Raw genomic sequence first — 16608 nt, 5'->3', positions numbered from 1 at the left:
AATTTTTTTCATTGCCTTTCATTCAAATTTTTTTCTTGGAGATACGATGACCCAAAAAAGCTAAATTCTAGCATTGCCCATTCTTATTTCTAATAGCATTCATAATGTAGGATTATTAATGTGATATTTTAATCAAATTAGAGTTTTACAAATGAGGCAGAGGCAATACTTTTTTTTTCTTATTTCTTTGATGAGACAACTGGGAAAAGGGTTTAACTTTATATATATATATATATATATTTTTTTTTTTTTTCAGTGTGTTTGTTCCTTTTATCAGATTTCTGCAGGAAGCAGACAGCTCCATGTTCACTGCAGTGGCCAGGCTTAGTATTGCAGGCTAAGTTCCCATTGCAATAAATAGGAGCTTTGCCTGTAATACCCAGCCTGACCACTGCAGTGGGAACAGAGTTGTCGGCTTCCTGCTGAAATCAGATGAAAGAAACTAACATACTGGCCGAGAGAACAGCTGATCAGCGGGGGTTACATGTGGTAGTCCCTTGCTGATCTACTGTTGATGGCCTATCCTAAAGGATGGGCCATTAATAGTTTACAACTGGACAACCCCTTCAAGCCCTGCCATAAGCAGGGCTTAATAAGCGCAAATCTATGGCGGACCTGGTGGCCTTCATTAGACCCCTGGTTGCCATGGCAAATGAACAGCACCTTTTGATCTCATCGCATAGGGCCTATTCGGGGAGACACGGTGCTCCTCCTCCCTCTGTCTGTCCATTTAAATAGTTAAAAGGCCGAGTTCAGAGTTCTCAGACATTGGCCATTGCAGCTGAGTGTCAGCAGCTAAACACAACTGACACCCGTTGCAAATCAGGGAGGCCTCGGCTACCAAGCCTGTTCCATCCACGGACATCCGTCACCCATTGTGCATGTATGGCGGATGTCAGCAAGGGCTTTTCCAGGAGTCAAGGAAAAAATAAATCTATTGGACATTCAATGTTGTAGAGGAAATAAGCCGTATTCACCTCCTTCAGTGAGATCTAGCTTTTGCCAAAAGGTGACAACTAGAGATGAGCGAGCGTACTCTGTTCGGGTGTTATTGCACGAAAAGATTCGGGGGGAGGCGTGGTGGAGCAGGGGGGGGGGGGGGTTGGGGGGGGTGTAGCAGTGGGGAACAGGGGGGAGCTCTCTCTCCCCCCCCCCCCCACTCCCCTCTGCAACCCCCCGCTCACCCCCCGTATCTTTTCGTCCGTGTAGTCAGTTACTCGGAAAAAGCGGTGCTCGAGTGCAAAAACACCCGAACCGAGTACGCTCGCTCATCTCTAGTGACAACCCATCAATGGCCTTCCTATCCCAGGGAATCAGGCAGAGGATTACCCCAGGGCGAGCGAGCATCTCGTATGATCCAAGTATCTCCGTGTACCTCTTTGTGACTCAAGTCGCTGCGCTAAATACTACAAAATGGCAATATTCCGCCCCGTCAGCTCTTGGCTGTGAGATGCTTCATTTTCAAGCCCAGCTTTATGAAACAAAACTATCATACTACTTTGAGTTGTATCACTAGATGCGCACAGGTTTTTATCCATTTAAAGGGATTTGCCGAGGCGAAGACTTCTAGTGACCTACCTTCAGGATATGTTACTGCTATCAAATTGGTGAATTTCTACCCCGCCGAGCAGCTGGCGCTGTCTGTAGCGCAGTAGAGTAGTTTGGTAATGCAGGTCTCTCCCAATAAAATGAATTGGAGAGCTGCATTACCAAACTGGGCCACTGTGTTACAGACGGCAGTGTTCTGTTCACCTGACTTCACCATTCTAATAAATACTTGCATTTTCCATGATCTACTAATTCTGGAGCGTCTTTTCATAGACCTCTAATTCAAGGATTTACTAAAACAGACGTGTTAGGGGAGTGGAGCAGTCTTTTTTAAAAGAGAAACTAACTTTTCCGATAATTTCTGCTCATCTACTAGCTTGTGTAAGTCTCATTATTTATTTAATACACTTGCATTAAAAGGGTTGCTGCTTTACCACCGTAAATCACATTCGGAGTGGCTGCCACTGGGGGGCTCCCTTCAAACTTCTTTTCAATCCACTTTTTCATTGGGTAGAGAGTTTCTGTAGTAACAAGGACACAGGGACGTTTCCATAGCAACAGGGGGAGGGGCTATCTTCACAGACAGCTCCCCTGCACTCAGAGGCTGCAGGCTGACCAATCTGCAGACACTCTGATAACGATTTCCCCAGTCTCTGCCTCTCCTTGTTACAAGGTCTGTGCGTGCGCACGCACGCACGCACGCACGCACACTAAAGTGGGTTTATTAACCATTTGGACAGAACGTCTCTGAATAGCTGAATCATCCTGGGAAAGCAAAGTGTCGCGGAATCAGATCCTGCCTCCCTGCTGATTGTACCAGAGACAGTGCAATGCAGCATTGGAAGCAAGGGCAAGGAAGTTAGGACAGTTAACTGCTGGCAGAATGCTAGGCTTGCCATCATTGTGCCCAACCTATTCGTGCGAAAAAAATGTTCAGAGTCGTTTTTCTGGTATTTTGCATGAAATCTACAATGCAGGCTCCAAACAGAATCTATGATGTACATGTGAATAAGCCCTTAGATAGTGTGCCAAATGTATTAAGAGGTGTGCACCTTTAAATAAATTTGGAGCAAATCACTCCATCATCTCTAGGCAGTCCCGTCTTTGTAAATGTGGGCCAATGTCTTTGGCAGAACTAGGCAGATGCACAGTGGTTAGATGAATTAGCATGCAAGAAAAGAAGGCAGCTGAGACAGTTTCTGCTGGTTTTAAGCATATTTACAAAAAATATAGAAAATACATTTTTATACTAAAAAAAACACTTGTTTTAGTGGTACAAGATCCCCCGTTGGACACCATGTGTCCCGGAGGTCCGGCAGAAGACCCCATTTGCATGACTTGCTACTACTAGAATGTTTCTTGTTGGCCGGTTCATAACTGACCCGTTAGATCTTACTAATCATACGTGTGCAACAACAAGGTGAACGATGCAGTTAAAAGTGGACGCAACAAGGAGGGGGGGGGGGGCGGGTTCTTTGGCAGGACATGGGGAACGTACCTGATGTGTCTGTGCTGCTGTCTTTTTGCATCCTCTCCTAAGCGGTTCAGGGAAGGTGAGCGGCTGCGCGGTACTTGGGAATAACTCCCAATAGTTTTCACAGTTCCATTTGGATTATTCTGCATCTGTTGCAGTAGCTGTGGTGAAAGGCTGCGGTGTAAAGAGGCGGCTGCGGCGGCGGACCACTCAGGGATGTTATTCACGTTCAGGTTGTTGTCGCTATTTGACCGAAGGAGGACTCTGGGTGCCGTCAAGGTGTGCTGTGGCCCCCTTCTCCGATGAGAGTAGCTGGGCGCTTCCCTGAACGGCACTGGAAGGAAATACAAACAAAAATAGTTATAAAATTGTGTAAAGACGACTTAAGTATAACATACACAGATTGTATTAGGCGGGTACCGTCGCTGCGAGAAGTCCGTGCTGGAATAGTACAGGCACAATCCGCATCACTGCCATCCGCTAAACACCTGCACTCTGATTTATGGCACAACCAGGCCAAGAAAGCGGGACGGCTAAGTGACAACACCCTCATGGGAGCACAGAAATCCACTTGTCTGCTTTGACAGACGTGCGAAATTGGACAATTTAATGAAACGCACCGAGGGGAATCTAAGATTTATTCAACCCGACACGGGTAAATCAACGCCAGGTTCTGTGTGGTTCCCAGTGCAAAAACATGGCATCTGCACGCCTCTTTCTAGCGGGGAGGGGGGGGGGGGGGGGGGGGGGGGGTAAGAAGAACAAGAAGTGCATCAAAAATGTTGGGCTCCATGTATTTACAGTCTGATTGGTTGTGTAGCGGCAGGCAACTTATTTCATATACATGTATGGAAAAAATAAAAAAACTGTTACGTCTCATCAAGAAATGTGGTTTTATGGCATCCGTTTTCCTTGGGAGAATAAATCATACATGCCAAAAAAAGGGACTTATTTTTGTTTCCAGGTGCAAAAAATTCCCTTTTTATAAAGTGTGCAGCAATGGGAACAAGGCCTACTGGAGCTCAACCACATAAGAGTCCAGTAATCGAAGACCGGCAAGGAACCCGAAAGGGCAGATACGGGGGCGGCAGGACGCAAGTACAATGGGCATTGTACCTTTTCTGATTTTATGTGATCATCATCTGTTTATAGAAGAATTCTGGGTTTTTTCGTTCCCCTTTAAACTCAGCAGATGCGATAGGTTGGTACTGCAAACTGAGTCCAATTCATTTCACTAGGACACAGCCTGCAGTACCAACCCCGGCCACTACACAATGTACAGAGTTGTCTGCTTCAGGAAAATAGCTAGAAATAGGATAACCATGTTAAAAGGTCCTGCATACACATTAGTGAAAATCTGTCAGAACACACTGAATTCAGTGGGATCGGATGGTTGCTGTATGTGTATGGGGCTTCCTGACTTCTCCCCAACTAATGCTAGGTGAAAGTAGGAACTGCCAAGTTGAATTACAATACTCAATGCTTTTTCCGTCCTGGAGATAAGCCAGAGCTAAATGGTGGCGGCTTTCTCCACTCTCACAATGGAAAACATACGAATGCCTGGCTGAACCGAGTCGGGAGAAATACTCATCAGCCTAACAAATGTTGCAGGCATAAGGGTACCTTTTTACTTGAGTGGATACATTAAACAATATATGAACCCACAAAATAAGTTGGCTTTTTTGGGGGGCACATATTACCTAATAAGACTATACAGGAAGCGCCAATCTAGGTGTACAGAAAATTAGTATCGCCACAAAGCCCTAACTGGTTTACCCACACATCCACGTCTCTGCCAATGATGTTGACCAAGATTTGGTTAACACGTGTTTCCAAGATCACTTCTCTTGACTCAACATGTCGGAGTGTAAAAGTGGTTTTTGCACGATTCAATGTCATGTTGTAAAAAAGCCTAAAAATAACGATCCAGTGGAAGGTTGTATAGTGACTTGTATCGTACGGCCATTACTGGTGGTTTCACATTGAGTAGCTATGCGCACGTCCACCCAATGAGTTGAGTGCTGGAGGACACACGCTCAGTGACTCCCCTCACAGCCAGGTCTCTGCATAGGGATCTCCTCTTCACCGCAGGGCAGCCAATAGACATAGCTTTCTGCTTGTTGGGAAAGAGCAGCCTCTGCAGTACGGCTGAGAAGATGCCTTCTGTAGGACAGTAAGAAGGGCCTACCAAAAGCAATTGGACACCTGAGAAAGAATCAAATTAGTGGGCGCCCTGTGACCCTAATGACATCATATAATCTTGATGGCACACTTTTTACTTATGTGTGATACAATTCAGCTGCTCTTTCCCTCTATTCATCCTGCAAATGCCTGGCAATTTCTCTCAAAGAAGATGCATAGATTCATCTACAATGGTGCAAGGAGCGTAGGACAATTGAGCGATGGAAGAACGTTCTGTGGAGTGATGAATCGCGCTACTCCGTCTTCACATCAGGTGGACATACCTGGGTGTGGAGGATCCTGGGGAACGCCGCCGGTCTGAGTGTGTTGTGGCAACAGTTATATACGACGGAGGTTCTGTTACGGTCTGGGATGTTACGTAGCATGGTCTCGGTCAGTTGGTTGTAGTAACAAGAACCACGAAGACAGAGGTGACCCTGACATTCTAGACAATAATGTGCTGCCGACAATGTGGTGTTACTCTGGGAATGGTCGGCCATACTTCCAACAAGACAACGCGCCTTGTCACACATCCAACACTGTTTTATGTTGGTTTGAGGATATGGATGTTCCATGATTGGACCGACTGCACAGAGAACCAACCTAAACCTACTGAACATTGAGTCAGAAAATATGAACAGCATCCATCTTTGAGAAAGAACTCGCCAGACGTTTGCAGGATGAATGGAAAGAAATACCAGCTGAAGTGTATCGGACATTAGTAAAAAGTATGCCACGGAGAGTATCCAATGTCATTAGGGCCAAAGGAGCCCCACTAAGTATTAACATATGGAAATAAATACCATTTAGGATTCTTACTCAGGTGTCCGATTACTTAAGGTAGGAGAGTGTATTGTTGGCTACCAGAGGGGGAAGAAGACCGATTTTGCCCAGTGTTCGCCTCTAGCAGTATTAAGGAGGACACATGGAAGCTAATAATGCTAGAAACACTGTAAATTAAACTATCAGCAGCCTTTTAGGCCTTTTGGTATTGAGATGATTCATGGTAAAAACCCTCCTCGCTGCCGGTGATGTTCTACTGCAGTGAATGGGAAGTAGAGGGGAGCAAGCGCTCTGACTGGTTTGTTTCCAGAATGAATACGCGGCAGCTGAATTCACCGGATGAAATGCAAGCTGTTGGTTTATAAATACTCCGCGCTCTTCTCTCTACCAAACGGCGACTAATCAGCGAGGAACCAGAGGTTGTTTTTCTATAGCAGATTTGCTCAGAGAAACCCTTTTAAGTTGGATCTCATAGATCTGCAGTCTAATAAACCAGATACGCAGAAGTACTGAACGCGTGATGAGAGGGGATGGCGACCGGTTACCAGTGGGGCCACGATATACTTGATGTCCACAGAGCTGGACACAGAGGCCTACAAACATGTATGACGGCTCCCGGGCTAAGGAAGAAAAAGCAGGGACTTTAGTAATGACTTCAGTACAACTCCACAATCCATCAGATAGTTTGGGGAAGTAGTTCCAGGAATACAGAAGGACAAAACGACTCCTTGATCATCACTACTAAATACAAGATGACTTCCCGAACAGTAGATATAGATCCCGCTGCTCACAAGTTCACACACTGAATGGTCACTTCATTAGAGTCCTCGTCTAGTAGTACGTTGGACCGACTCTGCGATATACTGTGGCGTAGATAGATTCCACTGGGTGATGAAATGGTTCTGCAGGAATATTGGCCCCTGCGGACAGGAAGCTTCTTGTAGTTGCTGCAGATTAGATGGAGGCACTGACATGTTCTGACCAGCTGACAGGAAGGGCTCAGCGATTAATGCTGCTTGCACCAAATTCTGACCTCCCATCAGCAGGGGGCAACAGAAATCTGGATCCATTTGACCAGGAGATGCTTTTCCGCTGCTCAGTAATACAAGTTTGTGTTGTTTTGCCAACTGGCGTTTCGCCTTTCTCTTAAACACAATGGCGCTGGAACTGGTCGTCTTATAGCCAATCTGCGCTAAGGAACGGTGATTTGTGCACATTAGTTGGAGTACAAACATCAAATTTGGCCTGTTCATTGGAACGATTCTTGACATCCTCCTCTGACCCTTTTTGGTCATCAGTTATTTCCGTCCACTGGATGCCCTTTTGGTGAATGTTTTCCTTGATCGCGCCATTCTCAGTATACCCTACACACCGTTACATGAGAAAACACCACACTGTTGGCAATTAAATCCCGTCCCCGGCCAGTCTAGCACTGATGACCAGACCTCATTGGAAGTCGCTCAGATCGCTGGAATTTCCCATCTAGTGCATTGATAACAAGTAAATAATGGAAGGGGAGAACCATACCAGGCTGTGCTCTCCTCAATACCAAAACTGGCTTCATAATGGGAGGGTCCCTACTCATATCTACGCTGCTACCTGCACACATTGCACCTGGACAGATCTGCGCCGTGCCAACCACAATCGGAGATTGGGGAGCAATAATAGGGCACAAAATGTTGCAAACCTTCAGTGCATCCTGCGTTCGCTATCCTTCAAGAACCTCTTTAAAAAGTGAGCCTGGAACCAGGACAGGTCCCTCTATGTGACTGCATCACTAGGGGGCACACACTGCCTCACGGTTGTATGTCACGTGGCCAAACACAGTATTATCATGCTTCATTGCCACCCGCGGGAGGGCTGCAAGTCGCCACAACCCAGTGAGACAGTCAAAGAAACCCAGTGGTTCGGGGTCTCTTACAGTTGTTGGGTTGCAGTAACTTACGAGGCTGCATTCACTTACATTGGGTTGTGACGTAGCGTGGCAATACTGACTGCTGGCTACGCCAACTTACATGGAGTTCTGGCGTTGTGGCCCATTACTATTATACCAATGCACTACCTAATTGTCCAAGTGTAGGTTATGTAAGAGAGACGCAAAACCCAAAGGGTAGGTAAGACTAGCAGATTTATGGGCATTGGGTTGCCTTTGTTATTAGCGAGGCTAGGAGTACTGCAATGACAGAAAACCTTTATCAAGAAGAAGAGCCTGAACATTAATAAATAGACCCTGGCCCCCCCCCCCCCCGATTAATGCAGAAGGGTGTACTGTAATAAAGTAATCTCAGCAAGATGGCATAACAGACGCTTGTGCGTCTCCAGCGGGAGGGATGGGATGCCCAACACTCAAGAACAACCGGCTGCATGTAGCACATCTGCAAACAGGAGGACGTACGAGGGGGCTTATGGTGCAGGTGAACAAAATTAGTATAATAGATGTCTGAGATACAGCAGAACAATGCAGGATACACGTTCAGACCCCAATAATAGGGCCACCGCTGTCGGACATCAGGTCCGAGGCAATAGGGCTGTGCTAAACTCTGCAAAATACAGCAGACAGCACTCGAAAATCGTAGTGTTGGAGTGAATGTCTGCGAGGCCCCATTGAGATCAACGGGAGCGCTATACCGAGATTACCACGGCATTCGAAATGCCATAGTAAATGTGGTAAAAAACGGATGTGCAAGAGTGGCCTAACAGTCTTTACTTGGCAGCTGAATCAGCAGTACGGTCTCTAAATTGGCACAAAGTTTCAATACTTGGCAACAACGTTCTGGCTTGACCGCTCTTGCAAGATCAAGTAACTGTCTTTGTATACCCAGCAGGCGTCTCACAGCGCTCTTGTGCTGCGAGCACAATCCACCTCAACCAGAAGCTCGGGTTGGTATTGCAGGCATAGCTCCCATTGAACTTCATACATTACCAACGCAAGCAACTACAGACAGAGCGGTCTGCTTATGGCTCGCTCTGCAATGACAGCAAGCTTGGCAAACAGCTGGTCAGTGTGAATCCCGAGCGGTGAACCCCACCAACAACCATTGATGACCTACCCAGAGTGCAGTGCTCAGGTTTGGTATTTCAGGCCAAGTTTCCATTCATTTCAATGGGTGCTTGGCCTGTAGTACCAAGCCTGGCCACTGCAGTGGGAACGGAGCTGTCAGCTTCTTGCAGAAATCAGTACAGTGCATCGGCCAAGAGAACAGTTGATTGGCAGAGGTCCCTGCCAATGGACATCCCAGTGATCTACTATTGATGACCTAGCCCGAGTATAGACAATCAATGGTTTACAACTGGACAAGCCCTTCAAACAAATTTTGATTATTGAGTGATATCGTTGATGTCACCATCTACGTTTTATTTTGAAATAAATCCTGCAGTTCTCGCACCGACCACTAGACCTAATAAGATTCTGACACTTCCTGCGTTGTAGAGATTCTCATCATCATCACAGGCAGGATTACAATGAAAGGCAACACCATTATATAAATAACATAGGATCCACCATTCACAAAAGGCGATGTCACAGCTCACCTCCTCCTCTCCCCACGCAGGTCATAAAGCATGCCCACATGTTTTGTGACCATCCCCCAGCCTGCACAGAACATGCCCACAATAATCTCCCATAGAAGTCAATGGGTTCACTCCAGTCCATTATCCTTACAGTATTTCCTAGGAGGCTGCTGTAAAGCATCTCTCTGAATGCTGTTAACTCCAGCATAGCCAAGATGGCCGCCCGCACAGTCACACACAAACGATCGAATAAAAAAATTTGAAAATGTTTCATTGACTTAAGTTCGTTAAGAAAAAACATTGGTGATACATTCCCTTTAATTGGCTGCACTGCAATCCACCAGTCCCCATGCCCTCCATCACCGGCGGCCTCCATTAACGCTTAATTACCAATTAAAAACAATGAAACAAGCAAAGATTCCGCAATATAAAGTTTTCGACTCTGTTAATATTTTTTTGCCCGGATGAAATGCGCACAAAACACATGGATGTGAGTGAAGCCATTGAAATCAATGGGTTCTATTCACTGCGTATGGTTCGTGCCATACGCTACGCAAATACGTTCATGTGAATAAGCCCTTACTGCAGTGACCCTTTCAGATGACCCCCGGATAACACCTCCCACACCCCGTCTTCACTCTCGCCCTCTGACTGTTGCTGATGTTCCCTGCGGGGCGCCAGAGTAATGCGCCAGTTAACAATATCCCTGCGGAGCAGGAATAGCGCCATTCTACTGTGGCTCTGACTTCTCCACAGGCTGCACGGCCCAACGGCGCCTCTCCGGAGTGATGAGAGAGGCTGACAGTAGCCAAAGGGGCATAACTCTCCGCAGCCTCCTCATCTTGGCAGTTAGTTGGGTCTTAGTGCCGGACCCCCCGCTATACCGTCTACTGAATTATCCCATCATGTCAGAGGAGCGAGTTTTGTGCACTTAGAAGTCTGAACCCCCTGGGGGCGCAAAGAGCGTCAAAACTGCCCTGGAGAAACACTGTATACATTTATGTCGGGAAGGCGGTTTTTGTCTTTACCGCGAACAAGGCAAAACTGCCACAAAAATACATGCTTTCTTTCACGATGGGGGCTTATTGTGGTTTTTACTGCAATCAAGCCGCCCCATGTGACTGCGCCCGTAGGCCCTCCTCACATGGTGTATTGTAACACGGGATCCCCACCGACATCACATACGTGATCCAGCCATGAGGAGGGTGATTCGCACTGTAGTCCATACGCAGTGTGGATTAGCCGCATTGAATGAAGCGAAGGGTGCGCTCACATGGGCAAGCATGATGCGTCTGAGATACGTGAACCGATGTCGCACCCGTACATTCGCCATCCAGCAGTGGACCATGGCCGCCATCTTTTTTCTTTGTCTCCAGCACCTCCCCTGTATGGATGCGACGTCGCTGGATCTACAGCAGTGCGGTGGTGACGCATCTACTGCGCTCTTGCAGGTTTTGCACACTTTTCAGCCAAAACCGGCCCAATTTCTCTGCTTTTAGGAGGATGTCCATGCAACGGGGTGACCGGCTATAACTGCATGAGGATCATGGCTAAATGCCGAGCAGCACCTGAATTGTCATTGAAGCTGAAGTGCCGCCCAGCAAATACTGTTGATCTGCAGCAGGTATGGGCATCTTCACACGGGCAGAGTCAGGCTGCCAGCCACCCTGGCGCACGCAGTAAATCCCCACCACAATCCCCTGTGCTACCTGCAGATTTTGATATGGAATTGAAAATTGTGTAAATCTACCCAAAGTTTTGCATCAAAATCCCACAGCAGTAGCTGGAGCCGCGCCTCGCGGTGCGCCCTGAGCAAATAATTCCCCCAGTGTGAACGCAGCTCGGAAATGGGTAGAATTACCTGCATTACGTACTACAAGATGCGCTAAATTCTGCACCTAAGTCTCCATACGGAATTGAAAATGCATCAACTCTGCATCAAAGTCTGCAGGTCGATCTGCGGGTTTTGTAGCATAGGTCTACAGCGGCATTATAAGCCACGTCCTTAGGTGCAGAATGTGGACGGTCCCTAATGTGGCTCCATTCACACAGGCAGATCGGATGCAAAAAGAAAACACACCAAATAGTGAAACCCTGTGTGTTTTTACCATGTTTGTGAGAAAATGTGGCAAAAAACGCACTCAGTTCTATGAATGCACTTTTTGGTGCGTTTTTTATTGCAACCGAACTGCCTCGTGTGAATGGAGCCGAAGGCCGCTGCTACACAGCAGAGGTTCTACCTTGCATTCTGCAGGGGGAGGAATGCGGATAGCAACTGGCACCTGAACTTGCCATAGTCAGTCGTTGATTGAACCAAGAAGAGGTCCAGGTGCCGGCAGTAATCAGCATGGGAGAAACGCTGGCATGATGGTAGTGTTAATGCAGAGCGAGATCTGACTTAGAGACTCAGTTTCTGACCTAATCCTGTGTCTAAATACCCTGGCCAAGGCGAACTGGGATTGTTGGCATGCCACCATCACCCAATGCCACCTTAGTTGTAATGCACCATCCGTAGGAACACCGCATAGTGAGTGATTACAACAAATAACAAGCTCCGCTCTGCTACACCTGTGTGTCTATACGTATCTTCATAGCATCATCCAAGCAACACAAACTACTAAGAATTCTGCACCAACGCACAATGATGGCCATTCACCTTCCTGAATGTCAGGCACATTATTCACCAGTCATAAAATGGGCGTAAGGACAACGGGCACTTTTAGCACCTTGAGGGATTTGCCAAGTGGTAACCTTCAAAGACGCTATTATGTTACACCTCTAAGGTTAGGTAACTGTGATCTGTGCCCGCATCGGGCAGCACACGAGCGCCAGTCCGATACACACAACATTCACCTGCGTTGGCATGAACCACTGCTTGCCCATGAGACGAGCAGGAATAGGACACGCCAAGAGCATTTTCACATGGATCGTGGGCTATAACGGGGCCGTGGGGGGCCGTGAAATTACACAGATAGCGCAAGCCCCCAGAATACGCTATTGTGCGCCTGGCCTCATCAGAATTATAGAGGAGTCAACAGCCCTAAATATATTGTAGGTGCAGGCGCACCTGATCTGCCATGTGTAGAAGCCAAGGCCGGGACTATAAGGCTATTCTGCAGCATCTATACTCGCTACGGATTGTGAAGCGGGGTTTATTGCATGTTTCTGTGCGGCATCGCTCCGTCATTGAGATTAATTCCGCAGTGAAAACGGTGATACAATTGACACGCTGCAGAAGTAAATTCGGCCTCGCATTTCAATTCCTGCAGCTGGGGGGACGAGATGTTCAAAATCGCATCGACTTTGGCAATAAAGCGGTCGTGTGAACGCGGCCCTATAGCCGTCGGCGCGATTACAGATGGTGCCAATAGTCCCACAAGAAGGCGCCTGGCTCCTACCTCTGGAGTGTCGGGGTAGATGTGCGGCTCGCCGGTCTGATGATGCATGTGATAATTAGACACCGCAGGAGACTGATGACTAACGATCAATCAGGGCCGCTTTCTTCTAAGTGATTAATTGGAGTTTAGCTTCTCTGACTTCTGTCTCATCCGATGGGATTTCCGTCCCCCAATCACACAAGTGTCACTTCAGACCTCGGAGAAGGTTGGATCTCCTCCTGCGAGGTCCGAGATAGCAGAATTAGCCAAATCCCCGCATTCTGTGGAACCACACGTACAAGCAGGCTGCAATGAAGTGTTTTGGTAAATGGGTTAAACTCTTAAGAAGCTGCAGTAGAACTACAAGTCCCAGCATATTGTTATCCACTGGGGTCATTATAACCACAAGAAGCCATCAGAGCTGTTGAAGAACTTCAGGTCTCTCCATTAGGCCTCTTTCACACAGGCAAAGCGTTTTTCGGCCGTCCGCATCGCGTTTTCTCGCCCGTTCACACAATCGGGTGCGGCATGTATACCACGCAGCCCGGAATTCCTTCCGTTGGGTGAAATCTTCTAAAAGACACGGTTTAGCCACCGATGTCCTACTATTGTAGCCGCAAAGTTGTGGAGTGGCTAAAAATCGTCCATCTGAAGGAATGCATTGGAGTCCCACGCTTCAGATGGCCACGATAAAACGCTCGTGTGAAACGGTCATCGGAGATTTAGTAGTGGAACTACAGTTCCCAGCAATCTGTCACGTTGTCCGATGCTGCAGACCAACGGTAGGACTACTGGCCCCAGCAGGATGTTACACACTGGTTGCGTTGAGATGTTCCTCTCATCATAAGAAATCAGTCACACAGCTGTTATGGCACTACAAGGCCCAGCAAGTTTGCTTCATTTTAACTGCAGTGTATCAGGTCATTGGATGTCAGTGGAACTACAATTCCCAGCAATGTGTCATTTAATGTGTTTTAATTAGCAAGCAAGTCATTGGATGCTATAAAGCAGTTGTTGAACTACAAGTCCCAGCAAGTTAGGCCAGCTTAACATGAGTGCAAGCGTATTTATCCACACATTTTCACAGTGGCGCTACGTGCGGGTCTGTGCATATTTAATTGTATTTTTTGCGCAAACATGCCCTGCTGGTATGTGTGGGCAACAAAGATGCGCAATTAAGATTAATTAGTCTAATACGTATAAGCTGTTCTTGTGCGCAAAATACACTCATGGGAAGAAAACCATTGAAATCACTGGGTCCTACTCGCTGCGTGCGCAAATTTTCTATGCGTAATATGCAGCGCAAACGTGGATAAGGCCTTATGATCAAATGACCAACCGCTTTTCAGCAACAGCGGAACTACAAGTCCCAGCAAGTTATCAGCCCGTTTCATTCTAAATGCAGTGTATCAGGTCAGTGAATGTCACAGCTGCTGTGGAACTACAAGTACCAGGCGGATGATGATCAAAACACCAAGCGCTACTGAGCGGCGTAGTAAGAACCTTCCTATCTGAGGAAACGGAAACCAACAATTCACTGGAAGCCGAAGTCTTCCAGCTCAGTTCGCCTCCGTTCTGTTTGAATTAAGTTTTTAAATTGCGCAATTGTTTCTGCGAGAAAAACAGAAATCAGATGCAAAGGACACTTCCATTTTTTTCTACATTATAGTCCGTGGGTATCGGAACTTTCCCCTTTTGATGTCCATCTAAAGCATCCGTTTTTACATGAGCGTGCGCGGACGGTTAGAGAGAATACAGAACAGATCCGCTGAAAATGGATACAAAATGTCAGGTTTTTAAATCGGATTCCGTTAGAATTCTTCTTTTCTGTCCCATTTGCAAAGAAAAATGGATCAGTTCCAAACAGAAATCAAGCTGCTGCTGTCAACGAGTCCTACGGAGAAGGGAAGGGGGGGGCAGTTTTCGGTCCGTGTATCTGCAGCAGTTTCTGGTCCGGCTTACATTTTTCGCGATCGTATTAACAGCGTTTTTCACACACGCTTTTGAAAATTAAAAAAAAGCCGCTCCACTGATTTCATGCGTAAACACAGTGACCACGTATGCCCTGCGTATTCACTGCACATTTGCGCAATCCTATTGACTTCAATGGGCTACTTCAGTCCGTAATACGGATCTAAATAGGATATGCCCTTATTTTTTTTGCATGCACGTAGAAACCCCCCCAAACAGATGAATGGGCATTCAGCACCACATAATATGCCGCCCGTGTGAATGAGCCCTCAGACTATTTTACTGGTTTGCGTTCAAAGCGACAAGTCCCGGCGATACGTTAATTAAACCTATTCAGCATAATTGCAAGAGAGCGAGTCATCAAACGGAACAAAGTGAACTACAAGTCCCAGCAGTGGCGAGCTGTTATGGCACTACAGGTCGCAGCAAGCTGTCATTAACCGTTTCAGTGTCGATGCAACGGATCCGGTCGGTGGAACTACAGGTCGCAGCAAGCCCCAACTTGGGTTTACAGCTGCTGCTGGTAGGAATTGTAGTTCCACAGTGAGAAAATCCTATTGAATGAATGACTCTCAGCGTGCGGCTGGTTAATCTGCGGATTCCCACACCCCGGGATGGAGACGAGCCCCCCTCATCACACATTAATCCCATTCAGAAAGAAGAGGCGCCGTCGCACTACATTCCGCTGCTTTTCAGCCTCCTTCCCGGCACAAAACCATTTATTATTCATCATCCCGCAAACTATCCAAAGTGCCCAAAGGCGGCGAGTCCGTGCAAAGTTCAATCGCAGGCAGTTGGGGCGCAGGTTGCCCCCGCAAGCAGTCGGGTTGCCCCCCAGCCCGTTGCAGCTTACCTTCCTTCTTTGTGAACGCACTGAACAAAGACTTCATCTTCCTTGGAATGAAGCGGCGAGGAGTGAGGAAGACTATCCCATCAGTTTCAGCTGCCCGCAGCCTACATTGAGGAGCAAGTTCCCGGGAAGTGTGGCAGAGCGAGCATCGCTGGGCATGTCGAACCCAGCACTCTGCTGAAGAGCCCACCCCATATCCTGTCTGTCAGCTGCGGATCGGCTGCGCGCCGACTGGAGACGCTCAAACATCTTGCCATCCTTCACAGAGCGAGTCATGTGAGCACTCGGGTCTGGAAGGATTGGTATTCATCAGTTTTGGAGAGTAAGAGCGAGCGGTGGGAGACGGGGGTCCTACCATCTGGATGGCATTGTGTAGAATGAATGGTACCAGGCGGGTACAGGGGGGCCGGGCAGGAACAAGGCACTTCACTTCTAAATCCACACGTGATTTCCAAGTGCAGAGAATGAGCACCAAAATAACCGCGTCCTTCCAGGGGTGACGTGACACCTGCCAGAACTTCTGCAAATCTATTCCCTTCATTTACATCAGGTTCATTTGGCGGTAAACGCGTGGATTCCTGCGAGCTACAATCAGAGCGACGGGGCGGCCGTGGAAATGTCCGCCACAAATCCCACGGGTGTGGATTCACCCTACAGTTCTGTATGTGCTAAATGACAGTGGCTGAATGAGAGATGTTCCAGCCACAGGCTCCCCCATCACGAGGTGACCAGAGCCCGCTGCCTCAGTCTGCAGGACCTCAAAGGGGCCACTGGTTGCCACCCAACTGGTAATTCTTTTTTACCGCCCATGCTATAATAGCTGGTATAAAACAAATAACTGTGAGCCAGCCGGGCAACTGAGCAAACATTCAACTCACTTGCTCCGTTGACCCTATCAAGCTGAAGCCGCCGCT

The 16608-nt window shown here is 47.5% G+C and overlaps 1 protein-coding gene across 3 annotated transcripts in view; it reads right to left on the bottom strand.

Moving 5' to 3' along the window:
* Window positions 1-16608, bottom strand: part of SHANK2 (SH3 and multiple ankyrin repeat domains 2) — a 391791-nt gene that overhangs the window by 248208 nt on the left and 126975 nt on the right. For all 3 annotated transcript variants that reach the window (XM_066583524.1, XM_066583525.1, XM_066583526.1), the window contains exon 11: window positions 3047-3356. In XM_066583524.1, the coding sequence (XP_066439621.1) occupies window positions 3047-3356 (310 nt within the window). The remainder of the gene's footprint in view (window positions 1-3046; window positions 3357-16608) is intronic.

The sequence above is a fragment of the Eleutherodactylus coqui genome, chromosome 11 (genome assembly GCF_035609145.1).
Source record: "Eleutherodactylus coqui strain aEleCoq1 chromosome 11, aEleCoq1.hap1, whole genome shotgun sequence".
In the NCBI taxonomy this organism is placed as follows: domain Eukaryota; kingdom Metazoa; phylum Chordata; class Amphibia; order Anura; family Eleutherodactylidae; genus Eleutherodactylus; species Eleutherodactylus coqui.
Note: the sequence above shows the minus strand (reverse complement) of the source record. Positions and strands in the feature narration are given on the sequence as shown.